Below are 16,474 nucleotides of genomic sequence, written 5' to 3'. Positions count from 1 at the left end.
CATTTCCGCTCGAGCTTCCGCTTCCGTCGGAAGCCGAGCGAGGCCGCTCTTTCCTCTAGGCTCGATGGTGACGCTGTTTGCCCTCAGGTTGTGGAGGAGTCCTGGGTCGTGCTGCTGCTCGGTAGGTGGTTCTCAGGGATAGAGAAAGGAGGGGCGGGTTGTGGGCGGCGAGCCTTGGGAGTTGGTTCCTTGGGATCCTGGGCTGGGCCTGGAGGCGGCTGGAAAACACAAACATTGCCGGACCAGAATGGTGGGACTAGTGGCCCTGAGTCTTCTAGCCGGCTTCGCTTGTGCCAGCTGCAAGAGACTGGGGGATCCCCTCTTACTGCCCAGTCTAAAAGTCGGCCAGGTGGAGCTGCGAGGTCTCGGACCCCAAAGTAGAAGTCATCCCATAACTTTTGAAATAATCATAATAATCCATGACTTAGAAAAAAATAATAAATTAAGACTTTTGAGTGTCTAAGGTAGTAAGATGACTTAAGACCAAAGTGTTGGCGCTTCTAACTGCAGTACAAACCGCCTGGTAGCAAGGCACTGCAAAGGTGTGTGCTGCGTCATAGCCATCCTTCATTTAGCCTCCAGTGGCTCATTTCTTTATAAGGTCTCCCACCCACCCACCGGTCTCAGATTTTAAAGTTTGACGAAGGTTTCCTCATCTGAGACTGCTTAGTTGGCTACGGCCACACACTTCATTTTTTGATCCTTGAGAAATTTTAACTCGTAATTGTTTCATTTGCTTATTATTATTTGCTGGGCAAAAGATCATCAGTTCCTTGGTTTCTCACCTTTACCCCTCTCTCCCCACGCCACCCTGTGGTGGTGTGTAAGACAACTTCTGCCCTTTAATTAAAGCATCTTTTAAAAAACAAAAACAAACAAACAAACAAACAAACAAAACTCCAGCATTGCTTCAGTGATTGTTGCATTGGAGTATGATACTGTTTTTCTCTGTGCTTGGCTTTTCTGATCTATTGTGCTGCTCTCTAACACGGTGAGTAGTGTATTTTAATGGTACTTGTTTCTTCTTGGGCTGATCAGGAATCTTACGAAATTTATACTCAAAGCTTTATTGTTAACCAAATAAAGCATTGTTGAAGTTTATGAAAAGATTTTAACACAAATTTAAGAAGATGGACTAATAGATGCTTAGGAGGAGAGCACACACCCAAAAGCATGGGCCTTTTGGGAGAGTCACACTTTAATGTTTCTATAACAATTTGTGTGTGTGTGTGTGTGTGTATACAATATGTATATAATTTGGATGGCTTCTGAAGGCACATCTCAAAAGATTGTGAAACAACTTTTCCTTTTAATCTCATTTTTCTGGGTAATAGATTATAGGCTGGCTCCTGGTGTACGCTGGATAGGATTACACAAAGGCTTTGGGACATATTTAGTGCAAATAAAGTTTATAGTCTTGTTGGTAAAATTTCCAGAAAACTGTAGCTTTACATCTGGGAAAGGAACAGGACCATACTCCAAGGTGATATGTACTTAAAATATGTATTTATTTTAACATTCTTATTTGAAATCTACATAAAGGAAATTCTGTTTCTTTGTAGGCAACCTTCACAGCAAACATTATTAATATTGGGGAAAATCTTGATTCTCAGGTGGCAAGAGACACCAACCAGACTCTGGGGATCCTTTTCCTTCCCATGTCTCCTACCTCCTTTTCCCTCTGAGACTGATTCCTTCCTTTATCTTAAGTGTTGATAGTGTTGGAAGATCTGTTTCCTATAACTATTTGCTGAACAAGGATGCCTATCCAGCCACTAACTGTCTCAAGCTGTCTCATCTAAATAGGATGTGTTACAGAATATTTGATCACATCATGAACCTCAAGGTTGTGTTATTTACTGAAGAATGCTGTTTCTAGTTGTGGCTCAGTACTTAGTACATAGCTTTAATCCCAAACTGTGAAGGTAAACTAAGCTTGTAGAAGGAAGCATCCATGTTTGAAAGTGATGTCTAATTGAGTGGTAGACAAAGTGACGAATGAGAGAAAGACTTGACAGAATAGGATATGTCCAACTCAAGAGAAGAGAGAGGAAAGGAAGAGGAAGCTACTTAAGGGAGCAGCACAGAGAAAGAAAGAGGAAGAAGGCAGTTTTACCAGACAGTTGTACAGAGACGGGTTGCAGAAAGAGAGAACAAGCCAGAGAATGAGAAGGAACCAGAAGATTAGAATAGATTGCTAGAGTTGGTTTGAGACCAAGCAGAGCAATTCAGGAAAGAGAGAGAGAGAGAGAAGCCAGACTGAATCAGTTAGCTCAGAGAGGAGTGTGAGCCAGAATCAGACAGCCAGAGAAGAGAAAGAACTAGGAAGGGGTGAGCTTATTTAGGAGCAAGTCTCAGAGGCTGAAAACATTCTAGGATTAGATTGTATGGAGGCTAGAAGCTTCCAGGATGAGGCCTGAGGTAGCAGTAAGCCTTTAAGATAACAATTAATACAGGAGAATAAAAGTTACTTTTACAGAAGTGAGAGAATCTGAGTTTGGAGATCACAGGACCATCGTTCTATGGGAATGTAGAAGGAGAGAGTGCAGTCACTTACCACATCAAATCACATAAGCAGTGAAGCATACAGCGAATTGTTAACGCTTGGTCCTAAGATTAGCACCACAGTAACCTGGCCTCTTTATCATGTGGAAACTAAGGCCTGTGAGGCTAGTGATCTGTGGTGTATACTTGGAGAATTGAGGACACATATCCCAGTTGTCTGATGTATATTCTAAGCACTTTATTGATGGCACAGGTTCTTTTTGTGCTATTGAACAGACTATCAGGAACCATTCGCCTTTGTAAGTGGGACTGTCCTCATCTTAACTTTTGGATATAGGATTTAAAGAAGTAGATACCTAATTGTATACTGAGAGTATGGGAAAATACAAAGAACAACTCTAAGAATTATTTTTTCTATTTTTTGGTTTTTCAAGACAGGGTTTCTCTGTGTAGCCCTGGCTGTCCTGGAACTCACTCTGTAGACCAGGCTGGCCTTGAACTCAGAAATGCACCTGCCTCTGCCTCCCACGTGCTGGAATTAAAGGCGTGCACCACCACTGCACGGCCTCTAAGAAGAATTATATGTTGTTTTTTTTTTTAAACAAAACAAAACATAAAATGCTTTAAATTGTGCATGTACACAAGAATACAGGTCCCCACGGAAGCCAGAGGTGATGGATCCCCTGGAGTTGTGAGCCACCTGGGATGGGTGATGGGAACTGAACTCAGATCTTTTGCAAGAACACTCTTAATTTTTGAGTCATTGGTCCAGCCTATGGATTTTTTTTTTCAGATTTATTTTGTGTGTGTGTACGCACATGCATGTGTGTGTGTGTGTTGCCCTCAGATGCCAGAAGAGGGCTTTGGGTCCCTTGAAGGTGGAGTCACAGGTAGTTTTGAGCCACCCACTATTTGTGCTGGGGTGTAAACTCCGTGTTTCATGAGAGAGCAGCAAACACACTTAACTGCTAAGCCATCTTCTCAGCCTCAAAGAAAGATTTCAATAGTTGGGTAGATTAAAAAAAAAAAAGGCAATAGTGTAAAGCTTTAGCCATTGAGTATGTATTCTACCAACAGCGCCTAAAAGAAAAACAGTGAAACCAAGCAGAACAGAAAGTCAGGCTCCAGCCACTGATAGGTCTTTAAGTGAGGCTTTGCTTTGCTTTGCTTTGCTTTTAAGAAGGTAAGGCGTTTTCTCTCTTGTCTGCATAGAGTTTTCAGGTCTTCTCATGCTTTGTAGGTATAAGAGATCTTATCATGGGGTGCTCTTGAAGCAGTGCTATATCAGGGGCTGTCCTCTCATAGCTGCCAGGTAAGATGGCAGCCCCAGTGGTGCCTCGTCCAACAGGGCAGTGAAGTGGGACCGGGAGACCACCTGAAAGAAAGAATGGGGGGACAGGGGTACACAAAGAAAGACGGCTTGTCTAGAGTCTGATCAAGCTGTAATTTTAATTTTTTCACATGAGGGTTATATACACATAGAAGCAAGATGTGGGGAGGGGCATGATGTAGGGTCTTCTTTGTTTCTGGGGAGTGCATGTGTTCTCAGGGGGAGTACAGATGTCTTCCAGAACAGGATATTGGCTGGGTGAAAAGTTCACAGAATTCACAGAAGAAGCAGGGCAGAACAGGTCACTATGATCCTGTCCATAAGATCTATTGGTCATTTATTCTTATCTAAGTTAGTACTTTCCCACCAAAGCTACCTGTCCATAAGATCTATGATTATTTGTTTTTATCTTAGGCTGGTACTTTCCCACCAGAGCTACCTATCTACAAGATCTATGCTTATTTGTTCTTATCTAGGTTGGTACTTTCCACCAGGGCTACCTGTCTACAAGATCTATAGCCATCTGCTCTAGGGTTAGTGCTTTCCCACAGAGACCAAGACTTTGTGTCAGTAGGCATGTATGGCTGACTTAGGCCTATGGCTGACTTAGGCCTTTAATGTATAAGCAAGGTTGCTCCCAACACAGTGGGGCAGGAGCAGGAGCACAGCCTCATGCTGCTGCACACAGCAGTCATAGGCACTCATTGCAGAGTCCTCTGCTCGGGTGCTGAAAGGAGTTTCAGGATGAATCAGTATGACACATTTGGAGTTTATGACGTGATCCTACAGATGTGAGAGTGAGAGTTCATCAGAAAGAGATGCTTAGAAGAAGGAGAGCCACAAGGGCATGGGTGTGGCTTCTTGAGAGAGTAGGTAGAAGAGGTCTTAGATTTCCATTCAGCCTTTTGAATCGACATCCGTCAATACTCAGTTTCCCTCTTGAAGAAGACCCAGCAAAAGTTTTTTCCCGCTGCCTCTGTCTCCACAAGTCTCTGGCTTGGGCAAAATCTCTGTTCTGTACTCAACTGTAGGGTACATGATCAAACCCACGTGACAGATTAAAGTTGGGTCTGACGTTGTATTCAACCCATCTATTAGATTTCTATCAGCCTGAGATTTTACTATTATTAGCTCTACTCTCGTTTTCTTTGTCTACTAAATTGTCTTACAACTTTTTCATATTGTTTTTATTTTTTTTAACAAAATCTCAATCATTTAATTTTACCAATGAAGACTCAAGAGTCAGATGCTGAGGTGAAAGCCTGCTAGCTCAGTGAGGCAGAGAAAGCACTCAGGTGACCTTCCTCCTCAGCCAGTTGTCCCACTAGGAATGCCCCACTCTCCAGCCTCCTTGAAACTGAATGTCCCTCCCTTATCCTTCCAATGCATCTCTGTATCCATCCTCCTGACTCCCTCTTACTCTCTATGTTTTTTTCCTTGATAATCCTATGTTCACTTCCTGTCAACTGGTTGCTGGCTCTGCCTCTTGACCTATGGTTGACTTTATTTAGTACCGATTATGGTATTCACACAGAAAGCTCTTGAATTAAAGGTGTGAGGTAAGGCTAAGCCACACCACAACTAAAAACAATTTTTTTCCAGTAAATAACACAATCTTGTGGTTTACAGTATGATCAAATATCCTGCAACAGTTTTCTATTGGATCAAATACTAAATTTTAATTGTTTAATCAAATATTGAGTGAATTGCTCGTAATACCTTTAAGCCTGATTTTATAGAGCCCTTGCAGAGGTAGCATGTTGCATAGTATAAGTCTGGGACTTTTATTATTAACAGAAGCCACCGAGGTATCAGATGGTTTTCTTCAGGTACTTCTTTTAAGAGTGATAGGGCACACAAAGTACCGTTTGATGTTTATTCTATCATTAGTTGATGAGGCTAACTGAATTCTGTGCTGGATGTGAGTTTAGGCTGGCTTAAGTGGGACAGGCTAAACTGGAAGTTTTGTGACTTTCCTGGCACATGCTCGCCTCATCATAAGACCAGACTCCTGTGCCCAATCACGAGCTCGCTTTATCATAGGACCAGACTCCTGTGCCCAATCACAAGCATGCCTCACAGTCCTCTAATAACACTAACACTGTGAAATACTGAGAGAGAGAGAGAGAGAGAGAGAGAGAGAGAGAGAGAGAGAGAGAGAGATATCCCTATCAATTGGTTGCTTATTCTTCCTTTCCCCACTGGAGATTGATTTGAGTTCCTGGCCTCTGCCCACTAGAGCTGGCTTCTCCAAGTTCCTTTGTGTCTAATTCCCTGAATTATAAAGTTCAGTTCATCCTGGAACTAGCCTGGAGTAATTTCTCTGCAAACTTAGTTCGCTTTGCCCAGCCTTACCCATTGTGATCCTACCCATCTGTCCCTGAATATACACCAGTCTGTCCTTTTAGACTAACTTTCCCATAACAGGCCAGAGTGAGGTGGAGCAGAGACCCTCCTAAGGGTAAGAGAGAGACTCTCAGGCCTTCACACATTCCTTGTTACCTAGTAAAAGTGTTCTTGATCTCGTTAGTGCTGTGTGGACTATACCTATCCCTTATCCCCCATTCCCTTCTTCCCATTCTGTCACACCAGCAGGTGCAGGGTCTATGATGTCTCTAGGGATGAACTGGGCATTGATCTGCGTTTATAACAGGAGAAATCTCTGAAGACATAAGAGATTTTTGCAAATGCCATCATTGTCACTGGAGTCTGAGCTTTCTGTTGGTTTCAGATCTACTGGTAAAACCAGGAAGCAGAAGTTGGTAGAAGGAAATGGATCTATATGAGGGGTGAGGGGATGTCAGTTAGGCATTGGGGCTTTACACCTGATTCTATAGAGCCCTTGCAAAGGCACCATGGATGCAAGGAATTACACTGAGAGAATGTATAGTTCCCCCATGCTGGGCAGTCTTTTCTTCCAAAGTTAGAGTTAACTCAAGACTTGTTGGGAATTGAACACCTTCAGAGACTCTGCTGTTCTGCCAGTCAGCTCATGTTAGTGGAGGAGAGAGGCTGCTCTTAGCAATGGCTGTAGAACTCAGAGTAGCTGATGAGAGGAGGTGGGTCCATAGAAGATAGAGGAGAGATTCAGGAAGTAAGATCCCTGCTCTGCCTACATTATACATTAAGGCTTTCATTGTTTAAAGCCCCACACTACTTCCAGTTTGCTCTCTGCTTCATACTGCTGTTGAACACGTTCTCCCTCAGCTTCCTGTTGTGCCACCATGCCTGCCTGATAAAGCAGACTCACGGGGGGATGGGGGGGAGGTTACAGTGAATGACTGAGGTAGCTGTTGCAGGGACCAGTGGGTTTGGGCATTCGGTAGTTTCTAGGACTCTCATCATTCACATTTGCTTCCTTCTGTGTTAGATTCATCTCTGCTAATTTCCCCCCAGAAACTCGGATTGTGTTATAGGATTGATGAAAAAGTTATAGCCCACCATGCACATAAGGTCAAATTAGAGTCTTTAACTTTTGGCTGTGACCAAAAGTGGGCTAGTGCCTCAGGAAAAGTCTTAAACAAAAGCTTGGGAATACAGCATTGTTGAAGGTAAAAGACCACACAGACTACAGTTACATCCAGATTGGATGAGGGTCAGGGTAACCTGGCAACATCTGTTTCAGCAAAACATAGTTGTTCCAGTAACACCACAGCATGACAATTCATTTTGATTTATAGCTTTATTGGTTATTTAAGTTTATCTTTAGTTTTTACAAACATTAATTATTTTGGTTAGTGCATTTGGACCATGGTCAGGGTCATGGAAAGTCCCAGTTGTGTTGCCAAGATAGATGTGCCTGTTGAGGGGGACTGGACTGAGGAATGCCTAAACAGACAGAAAATGGAGACAAGACAGTTTTACCATAGTCACTTCCCTGTAGTTTTCAGCAGTAGCTTCAACAGTCGTGCTCGAGCTTCTGACAAATGTTGCTAAGCTGAAGTTTATCGACCCAGCTTGGGCTGTATACCTACCCCTAGGTGGTCAGCCAGAAAAGGGATGTCACAAACCATGAACTCACAAGGGAAATTGGTCTGAAAGAAAATGGGGTGTGGTTACACAATCAACGGGAAATGACTGTTTAGAGAGCAAAAGTAACAACTGCTTTCTGGAGAGATCACTGGGACTAAACCTTCTCTAAGAGATCACCTAAAGGATCTGAGTTTATCTGAACAGGCTCTTGTGTCACAGCCTGGAGGGTATTCTTGGGACAGTTTTGTCTTGAGCTTTGGGGAGGATGCTCACTAGAGATCTTGCTGTCTGGCCTTTTGCTTTAATCCCATTTGGCTGGACTTGGAATCTCAAATATCGGAAACTAATTAGATCAAGTATTTTCAGCTGACTTTGATGAAGTCTGTTTTTCTTGTAATTTTATCTTGAGTTCTCCACCTTACCAGTAAGAGTATCTTTTGCTCATAGGAAGGTTAGGAAAATACTGTCCCATCACACGTATTTACACACGATGTCTGGTAGGGTTTTCAAGTGGAGACTGTGGAAGAAGAGAACAAATTTAAACACTCTTTAAAAACATTAAGGAAAATAATTGTGTACAAGATACATGTGTGCCACAGTGCATATGTAGAGGTCAGAGGACAGCTTGGGGGGCTGGAGTTCACTGTGTCCACCATGTGGGTCTTAGAAATTTGAACTCAGGTCATCAGGTTTGGCAGGCAGCAACCTTTACTCACTGACCCATCCAGTGACAACAGCGTCAGAGAGTGGAGAGCCCCCATCCTCATGTCTAGCTGGAAACTGGCTCCCGTGTTGAATATGGAGGTGGAGCCTCACTGTTAGGAGTATGCTTAGACTGGGATTGCACATTTCTTTGGAGATTTAAATAGGAACTTGGCTAGACAGAGCAGGTGGTTGGTGACCAGGAGTCGGAGGATTTTAGATCAATTCAGATAGAACTACAGAGGTTTATTTTTCATAGTAAAAATAGTTGATAATTTAACATCTTGGCCTTTTATGTTTGTCATAATCCTTAGTATTCTTGGGTCTGTTAGTGTTACAAATTCTGTTTATAAATAACCTAATGAGATACTTTCTAGAGTTTAAGTGGAGATTATGTGTGGGATGAAAAGATTTTGTTTCCTGTTCTGGCTCACAATCTGGGGACTGGTTCTAAGATTAGGAGAACTGGTTCAAATTAGAATTCAGCTGCTCATAGAAAGGACAGTGGGTACAATGATGTTAGAGCATTTGTATTTTTCATTTATATATTTCTGTGTGAGTACACGCCCATCTGAGAGCCGTAGGAAGCCAAAAGAGGCTATCAGGTCCCTGTGTTTGTAGATGGAATTACAGGCAGTATGAGCTTTCTGACACGGGTGCTGGGGATTCAGGTGCCCTGGAGAAAGCGCTTTCAACCGCTGTGGGCATCTCTATAGCCCCTACACTGGGCTTTTTTAAATTTAAAAGTTGTTCTTCTTCATATTAGTTATTTTTCTATTGTGATTTAAAAAAAAAAACAAATGACCAAAAAATAACTTAAGGTAGAGTTCTTATAGTTCAGAATAAGAACCTTTTATATCCAGGTGAGGTAGCACATACCTCTGGGAAGCAGAGGCAGGTGAATCTCTGTGAGTTCTAGGCCAACCTCATCTACACAGGGAGTACTAGGATAGCCAGGGGTACATAGAGCGAGGCCCTGTTTCCAACAATAGGCCCTCATCCCGGTTCTGTAAGTCTGCTGTATCAGACAGGCATGATAGCATGACAGGAAGCCGAGGGAGAACATATTCAACAGTAATGTGAAGCAGAGAGTGAACTGAGAGTAGCTCAGGGCTTTAAACTCTAAAAGCCCTCCCTCAGTGTCTTAGTTAATGCAACAAGGCTGTGCCTACCCATAAGTGCCACCGACAGGAAGCGGGACACCAAATTCCTGAACCTCTAGGGACATTAGTCATTAAACTACCTTCATATTATAGCTTCTTCCCTCAGATACTAAAAGGGAAAGACTTCTTTCTGCAGGCTGCTCATCAACAAAGAGAAAAGCCTTAGCCTGCCTGAGATCCTAGTGCAGGGTCTGCTGTGGGAAGTGGAGTGGCCGTGTGAGTGTGATGGTGCCGTGGGATGGGTGTGGTTTTGTGTAAATGAAATAGTTATTCTAGCTAGCCCATACAAAAGACAAAAAAACCTGGTGATTATTTACCAGCTGTACACCTAGACTGGGCAGGCTCTGAGCTATTCTAACCTATATCCAAACCATAGGCTCTGTGTTACTTGCAGTTCCAGTCTCACTGGGCTGGCTCTGTTCCATGTATGTCCTCAGGGCGAGTTTCTTTTGGCCACATGTCTTGGTCCATCCTGCTTCATGGCAACCTTCTTCCTCCATCCTCCTTCCTCCCCCCATGGTCTCTCCTGAGATCCCTCACTCAGTTCTCTGGTCCGGCATTTCTCTCTCTACTGCCCAGTCACAGGCTCTATCCTTTTAGTAATTAATAGCTTTAAAGTGGGGAGCAAGGTTTACACAGCAACGGCTGGTACATGTAAGGATGCACTTGTTGGACGGCAGCCAGCTCTCGGAGTTCATAATTTAGCATCTGTATACATAGCAACAGACAAATCCCCAACAGTTTTGACTTGGGAGAGAATTTATGTCACTCATGTTTAAAACAGGTGAAAAGTAAGAAATGTTTCCAGGTTTGAATTTGGCCATTATGGTTGGAATTTCTGATGGTCAGTATGGTAGTGCCTTTTTGTAAATGGTTAGTCTTCTGAGTGAGAGAGGTTCTTTAAGTATGAGAGTTGAAACATTTCAGAGCTAAGACATTAACCTATAGAGCCTACACACTTGTCCGTCTGTCTTGTTGTCTAGTGGATTAACCTGTTTTGTCTTTTTCTTCTGTCCATTGGAAGGCTGCAGTATTTTAACGTGGGTGTCTTTTCCCTCTCCCTAGCTTATTTAGAAGCCTGTTGGGAGGCTATGGCTGATAAGCTGGATCCCAGTTCCCCGGCTGATGCTTCAGAGCCACTGTTCTCCTTTGGAGTTATAGCAGATATTCAATACGCTGATTTAGAAGATGGATACAATTATCAGAGAAGCAGGCGGAGGTACTATCGACACAGTCTTATTCACTTACAGGGTGCCATTGAAGACTGGAATAAAGAAAGCAGCATGCCCTGTTGTGTCCTGCAGCTCGGAGACATCATTGATGGCTTCAATGCACAGTATAAAGTATCAGAAAAATCTCTAGAACTTGTCATGAACACATTCCAAATGCTTAAAGCTCCAGTTCACCACTCGTGGGGAAACCACGAATTCTATAACTTCAGCAGAGACTACTTAGCAAACTCTAAACTTAACAGCAAGTTTCTAGAAGACCAGATCGTACAGCACCCTGAGACCACACCATCAGAGAACTATTATGCTTATCACTTTGTACCTTTCCCTAAATTCCGGTTCATTTTACTTGATTCTTATGACCTGAGTGTCTTGGGCATAGACCAGTCTTCTCCAAAATATGAGCAGTGTATGAAGATGCTGAGGGAGCACAACCCAAATGTGGAGTTGAATAGTCCCCAAGGTGAATTATTGCTTTGAGCTGAGAGTCTAATACTTTGTCTTTAAATTCTTCAGCTACCTTTTATTCAGCAGGAAGATGGATGATTAAGGTAAAAGTTTATTGTCATTGTTCAGGGTCAGGATTCTTATACCTTGAAGTCACATAAATTGGTTACAAGTAATTCAAACTTCAGACATTTAGCAGATATTGAGTCTCCATTCTGGAATGAGCACTTAGTAATTCTTTTTTTTTTTTTTAATGGAAAGAACCATAGCAGTAGGTGGGTATGGCAGTTAAGAATAAATATATTTCTTAGCTTTCCATCACTGGTCACTACCTAAAATAATCAACTTACATGGAGTAAAGGTCTGTCTCGGCTTATGGTTTGGAGGCGTTTAGTTCATAGTCCCTTGGCCTGGTTACATTGGGGCCTGTGGTAAAGCAGCACGAGGTGACAGGGAATACATACTAGAGCAAGCTGCCTACACATTAGAGCCTGGAAGCAAAGGGAGAGAAGAGGGGTTGAGCTTTTAGTCTCCCCATCGAGGGCATCCTTCTGTGACTTGACTTCCCTCACTGTTCTCACCTCTAAACGATACTATCACCCCCCAGTAACTCCACAGTTGGTGACCAGGTCTTCAACACATGAGCCTTAGCGACATTTCATACCCATACTATAGCAGTAAATGAAACCAAAGCCACATTCTCTCCTCAGTGATAGCTACACTGAGAAGGTGGATTGTGGCGTTACAGCAAAGAGCTAGGGGTGCTGTTTTAGATCAGGTGAGCAGACACAAGCACTCCAAGGACCCAAGAATTCAAGCTGTTTTAGATCAGGTGAGCAGACACAAGCACTCCAAGGACCCAAGAATTCACGCTGTTTTAGATCAGGTGAGCAGACACAAGCGCTCAAGGACCCAAGAATTCAAGCTGTTGTCCAGATGACAGGAGCTACACTTAGAAAGAGTTGGGTAGGGAGCTGGCAGGCACAGGAAACAGATCCAAAGGCTCCAAGTGTCACAGCACAGGGTCAACTGGGTGAAGGTAACGGGGACAAGGATATGTAGTAGGGCTCGGAGGACAGAAAGGAGGTTGTGTTTGGAGCATAGTGGAAAGCGAGTGAAATACGCAGGAAGCCGAGACTAGAATTTACATCACTGTATCTGTGTATTACTCTACATTCTTAAGATGCTGATCCCTAAAGAGAGTGTATCCTTGCATTAGCTAAACTTGAATGCCCAAATGAGGGGGAGGATGACGTGCTACAGGTCTAACTTGATGAATTCATTCAGGACTTTCTGAGCCCCAGTATGTCCAGTTTAATGGAGGATTCAGCCAAGAACAGCTGAACTGGTTGAACGAAGTTCTTACATTCTCTGACACAAACCAGGAGAAGGTGGTGATTGTGAGTAAGTATGTAAATTGTCCTTTGGTTACACGGGCATTTTAGAAATTAGGAAGTTAATCCATGAAAGAATAGTAATATTTGTGTTTTGATACCTTCTTTCTGTAAAACAGATACTTATACTTTTATGAGATTATAAATAACTGTTAGTGTATGAATGTTGGTCTGAATATATCTTTGTGTACTGTGTGCTTACAGTACCCCGAGGAGGCCAGAAGAGGGTGTCAGATATCCTCTGTAATTCCAGCCAATTGTGAGTTAACACGTAGGTGCTGGGAATTGAATCCAGAACCTCTGGAAGAGCAGCCAGTGCTCTTAACTGCTGAGCCATCTTTCCAGCCCTACTTACTAGTTTTCATTGAAACCTAAATCTTAACATTTAAAAATGAGTCAGGAAAGAATTATAAAATAACAAAAACATCTTGCTATCTGCTAGTGTCTCTGTTTCCCTTGTAGGTTTCAAAGTGGACTTTTCCCAACTGGAATCAAATTATGTACAAACTAGGGCTCCACTAAGTCTTAACCTTAGCATCTCTGGCTAGCAGTGAAATTACCATGGTTGGTTCACTGCTGGCCGTCTGAAGCAGAGCTGGTATGAGATGTGACAGTCACACTTGCAGTTTTCTGCCAGTCCCACAGTTCCACAGGAACTAGTTTTCATTCAGAATCAGTTTTGAGACACACTGCCATTAGAGATAGCAGGCAGTTCGGAAGGTGTGCCTGCTCCCTCATGATGTTGGGATGCCATCTGCCTCTGGGTTTTAGGAACATTGTGAGCACTGACAAACAAAACCTGTGACCTGCACTTTTCTCACACACCTGAAATCATGAATGAAAATCCTTGATTGAACAGGGGCATGTCTGCTGCCATTTGACTGCCTATTTAGCTGCTCTTTGCCTTGTAACAGCTCATGTCAGAGAAGGGGAAGGAGGGAAAGATACATGTAAGTGCTTGGGCACATGTCCTGCTTTAGGGGTCTTTTACCCAGTCCCTTTTTTACTTGCTCATAAAGGAGTGGGAATTAAGTGAACTTGTTTAAATGTAAGGATGCAAACGAGCCGCAGCAGAGCAGAGCTGAGTGATTGGAAAGGAGCGAGACAGGCGAGCTGTGATACTCGCCTTGCGAGAGAGACTCTGGGCCCATGCACACTCTTAGGCTGGCAAATGTATTGGCACCACAATTCAAAGTCCTGTTTCTGCGCCTACATATCTCCTCGGGGCCAAGGTCAACCTTCCCCACTTTAATCAGTTTTCTCAGCTGCAAGTTGGATCTGTCAGCTTTGATCTCTAGAAGTTCTTTAAAGTCTCCTGAGCTGTGTTTGTTCAGTGACATTTTTCTATAAGTACCCCTGGGCAGCTTCTAAGCTGTTCTTTAGCTACATCTTTCTTTATATGTAACATTCCTATTTCCAGAAATCAGTGAGACTGGATCCTGGCGTAGAATCTGCCTGACTCCTGGACCTTTACAGGGTCCCTGCATAGGATGTCTTTAGAATTGTGAAGGCCTTAGAGATCATTTTCCTATACAAATATATCTTCCACCTTATATTTGAACTATCTACCTATCTGTCTTTCCGTGTATCAAAGATATGGCTGTAGATTGCCCGCTCTATAGCTGAGGCTGGCCTTGAACTCCTGACCCTCCTCCTGCCTCTTCCCACATGCTGAGATTACAGAGCACATTGTCACCTCGGTCTTCATGTGCTTAGGTTTGGTTTTCCTGAATACTAGCTTTTGGTCTTTTTTCTTGATGGAAAGAGATTTAATTGGCTCCTAATTTTTCCTTAACAGGCCATCTTCCCATTTACCCAGAGGCCTCTGACAACGTGTGCCTGGCTTGGAACTACACGGATGCTCTGTCAGTCATATGGTCTCACAAGTGTGTGGTGTGTTTCCTTGCTGGTCACACACATGATGGTGGCTACTCTGAGGATCCTTTTGGTGTGCACCACGTCAACCTTGAAGGAGTTATTGAAACAGCTCCGGACAGCCAGGCCTTTGGCACAGTTCATGTCTACCCAGACAAAATGCTGCTGAAAGGGAGAGGCAGAGTTCCTGACAGAATTATGCATTACAAAAGGGAACAAGCATTGTGTTTTTAGTCTCGGTATCCTGTCTGCTTTGTAGAAAGAATGACATGGTTTTATGTTTTACTACATTCCATAAAAAGTTAAATTCTCAGTTGTCCTGAGAATTATTCTGAGAGTATTCTGTTTGTGTACAAGATGTATTTGTGCCTTGAGTATTCGTGAGTGAAAGTAAAACTCAGTGATGTTATTTTTGGATAATCTATCTAGGTACTGAAAGCTAGTACTAAACCTATTAAAATAAACCAGGAAGGAGACTCGTGTGGACATATAGTCCTGAGAAGGGACTGTGTTTGACCTCATTTGAATTTCCCTTCCCTCCCTCCCTCTCTCCCTCCCTCCTTCCCTTTCTTCTTTCCTTCCTTCTTGTTTTCTTTTTCTTTTTTCCTTTTGTAGAAGGAGAATTACTCCTGTGTTAACTCTACAGCGTAGCACATGAAAGCCAAAGCCAAGGCAAGTAGTATGTCCGGCTTACCCTGCTGTATGAGAAGACTTGGTCATTTGTTTCAGAGCACCTATACTTAGATATAGGTGACATTCCCATTCTGTGAAAAACAGCTGAGAAGTCATTTCAGGTGCTGAGATTATTCAGTCTTGACTCCAAGAACCTTTAGACCCCCATGGGAAGAGCAGCATAGCTGATCAGTAAGGTCACCAAGTCCAAACCCAGGCTTCCAGCAAAGAAAATGAACTGACAGTATACACATACATCTTATTTGTACTGAAATAAAGCTTGAAACACTGAAGGAAAAGAAAGTTTAGCCTGGCATGTTGGCCACCCTGAACTATGTAGACCCTGCCTTCAAAAAATAAAAATAAAAGTTGTTTTATTCCATTGGTAAGGATCCAAGGCAAACACACACTGAAAGTTAGTGTCTTCCATGCTTCTGTGAGGGTGCAAAGGGTACTGTGAATATTTACTGCCATACTAGTCTTGATCCAGGGAGTTAACATACTGAATATATGTTCTGCACATGACTCATTTACACACAGAAATTGAGCACGATTCAGAGGATAAGGAGATCCCATGTTGAATTAGCAAGTGGATTGGATTCATTATGACTTAGTTCTAAAGACAAAAGCTGAAAAGATGTAGGCTAAAAAGAAACTGGAAAACTCAAATCTTGACATGTATTTTATTGACCCAAACTGCACTGTAATTGCTTTAATATCAGTTTCATTTTGTCCTTGATAATCTGACTTCAGTAGCCACTGTTTTCAAAAATAAGTATCCCTTTAGTATTTACAGAGTACTGTTTTATATAAAACAGTATCTGACTCATTTTCACTCTTGTCGTGGTTGAGATGAATTCTGTTCAAAAGAAGCATTTCTTAAATCTCCTGAAATGACGTCTTGCCTTAGTTACTTTTCTATCACTGGAACAAAACACCATGACCAAGGCAACTTAGAAAAGAAAGTATTTAATTTGGAATTTATGGTTCCGGAACAGTGGTTCTTAAGTTTCCTAATGCCTCTACCCTTTAATAGAGTTCCTCATGTTGTGGTGACACCCAACTATAAAATTATTTCTGTTACTACTTCATAACTGTAATTTTGCTACTGTTATAAATCTTGATGTAGATATCTGACATGCAGATGGCCTTAGGTGGCCCCTGTATGCAGATGGCCTTAGGTGG

The 16,474-nt window shown here is 42.6% G+C and overlaps 1 protein-coding gene and 1 long non-coding RNA gene across 3 annotated transcripts; one reads left to right on the top strand and one right to left on the bottom strand.

Annotated features, from left to right (window-relative positions):
- The first annotated feature begins 54 nt into the window (after positions 1–54).
- On the top strand, positions 55–15,116 carry Adprm (ADP-ribose/CDP-alcohol diphosphatase, manganese dependent). 2 transcript variants are annotated; one of them, XM_028780092.1, is made up of 4 exons: positions 55–121; positions 10,738–11,364; positions 12,636–12,752; positions 14,541–15,116. In XM_028780092.1, the coding sequence occupies exons 2-4, from the start codon at positions 10,764–10,766 to the stop codon at positions 14,849–14,851; spliced, it is 1,029 nt and encodes a 342-aa protein (XP_028635925.1). In that variant the 5' UTR covers positions 55–121; positions 10,738–10,763; the 3' UTR covers positions 14,852–15,116. The 2 variants fall into 2 exon arrangements, with proteins under 2 accessions (XP_028635925.1, XP_028635926.1); XM_028780093.1 differs by lacking the exon at positions 12,636–12,752.
- Positions 7,632–8,284, bottom strand: LOC114631720. Its single transcript, XR_003712998.1, has 3 exons — positions 8,230–8,284; positions 7,810–7,869; positions 7,632–7,663 (listed from the first exon to the last, which is right to left on the bottom strand). It is a non-coding gene; the product is annotated as an uncharacterized LOC114631720 (long non-coding RNA).
- Positions 15,117–16,474: the final 1,358 nt, after the last annotated feature.

Source organism: Grammomys surdaster, unplaced genomic scaffold (genome assembly GCF_004785775.1).
Source record: "Grammomys surdaster isolate TR1022 unplaced genomic scaffold, NIH_TR_1.0 364, whole genome shotgun sequence".
Classification (NCBI taxonomy): domain Eukaryota; kingdom Metazoa; phylum Chordata; class Mammalia; order Rodentia; family Muridae; genus Grammomys; species Grammomys surdaster.
Note: the sequence above shows the minus strand (reverse complement) of the source record. Positions and strands in the feature narration are given on the sequence as shown.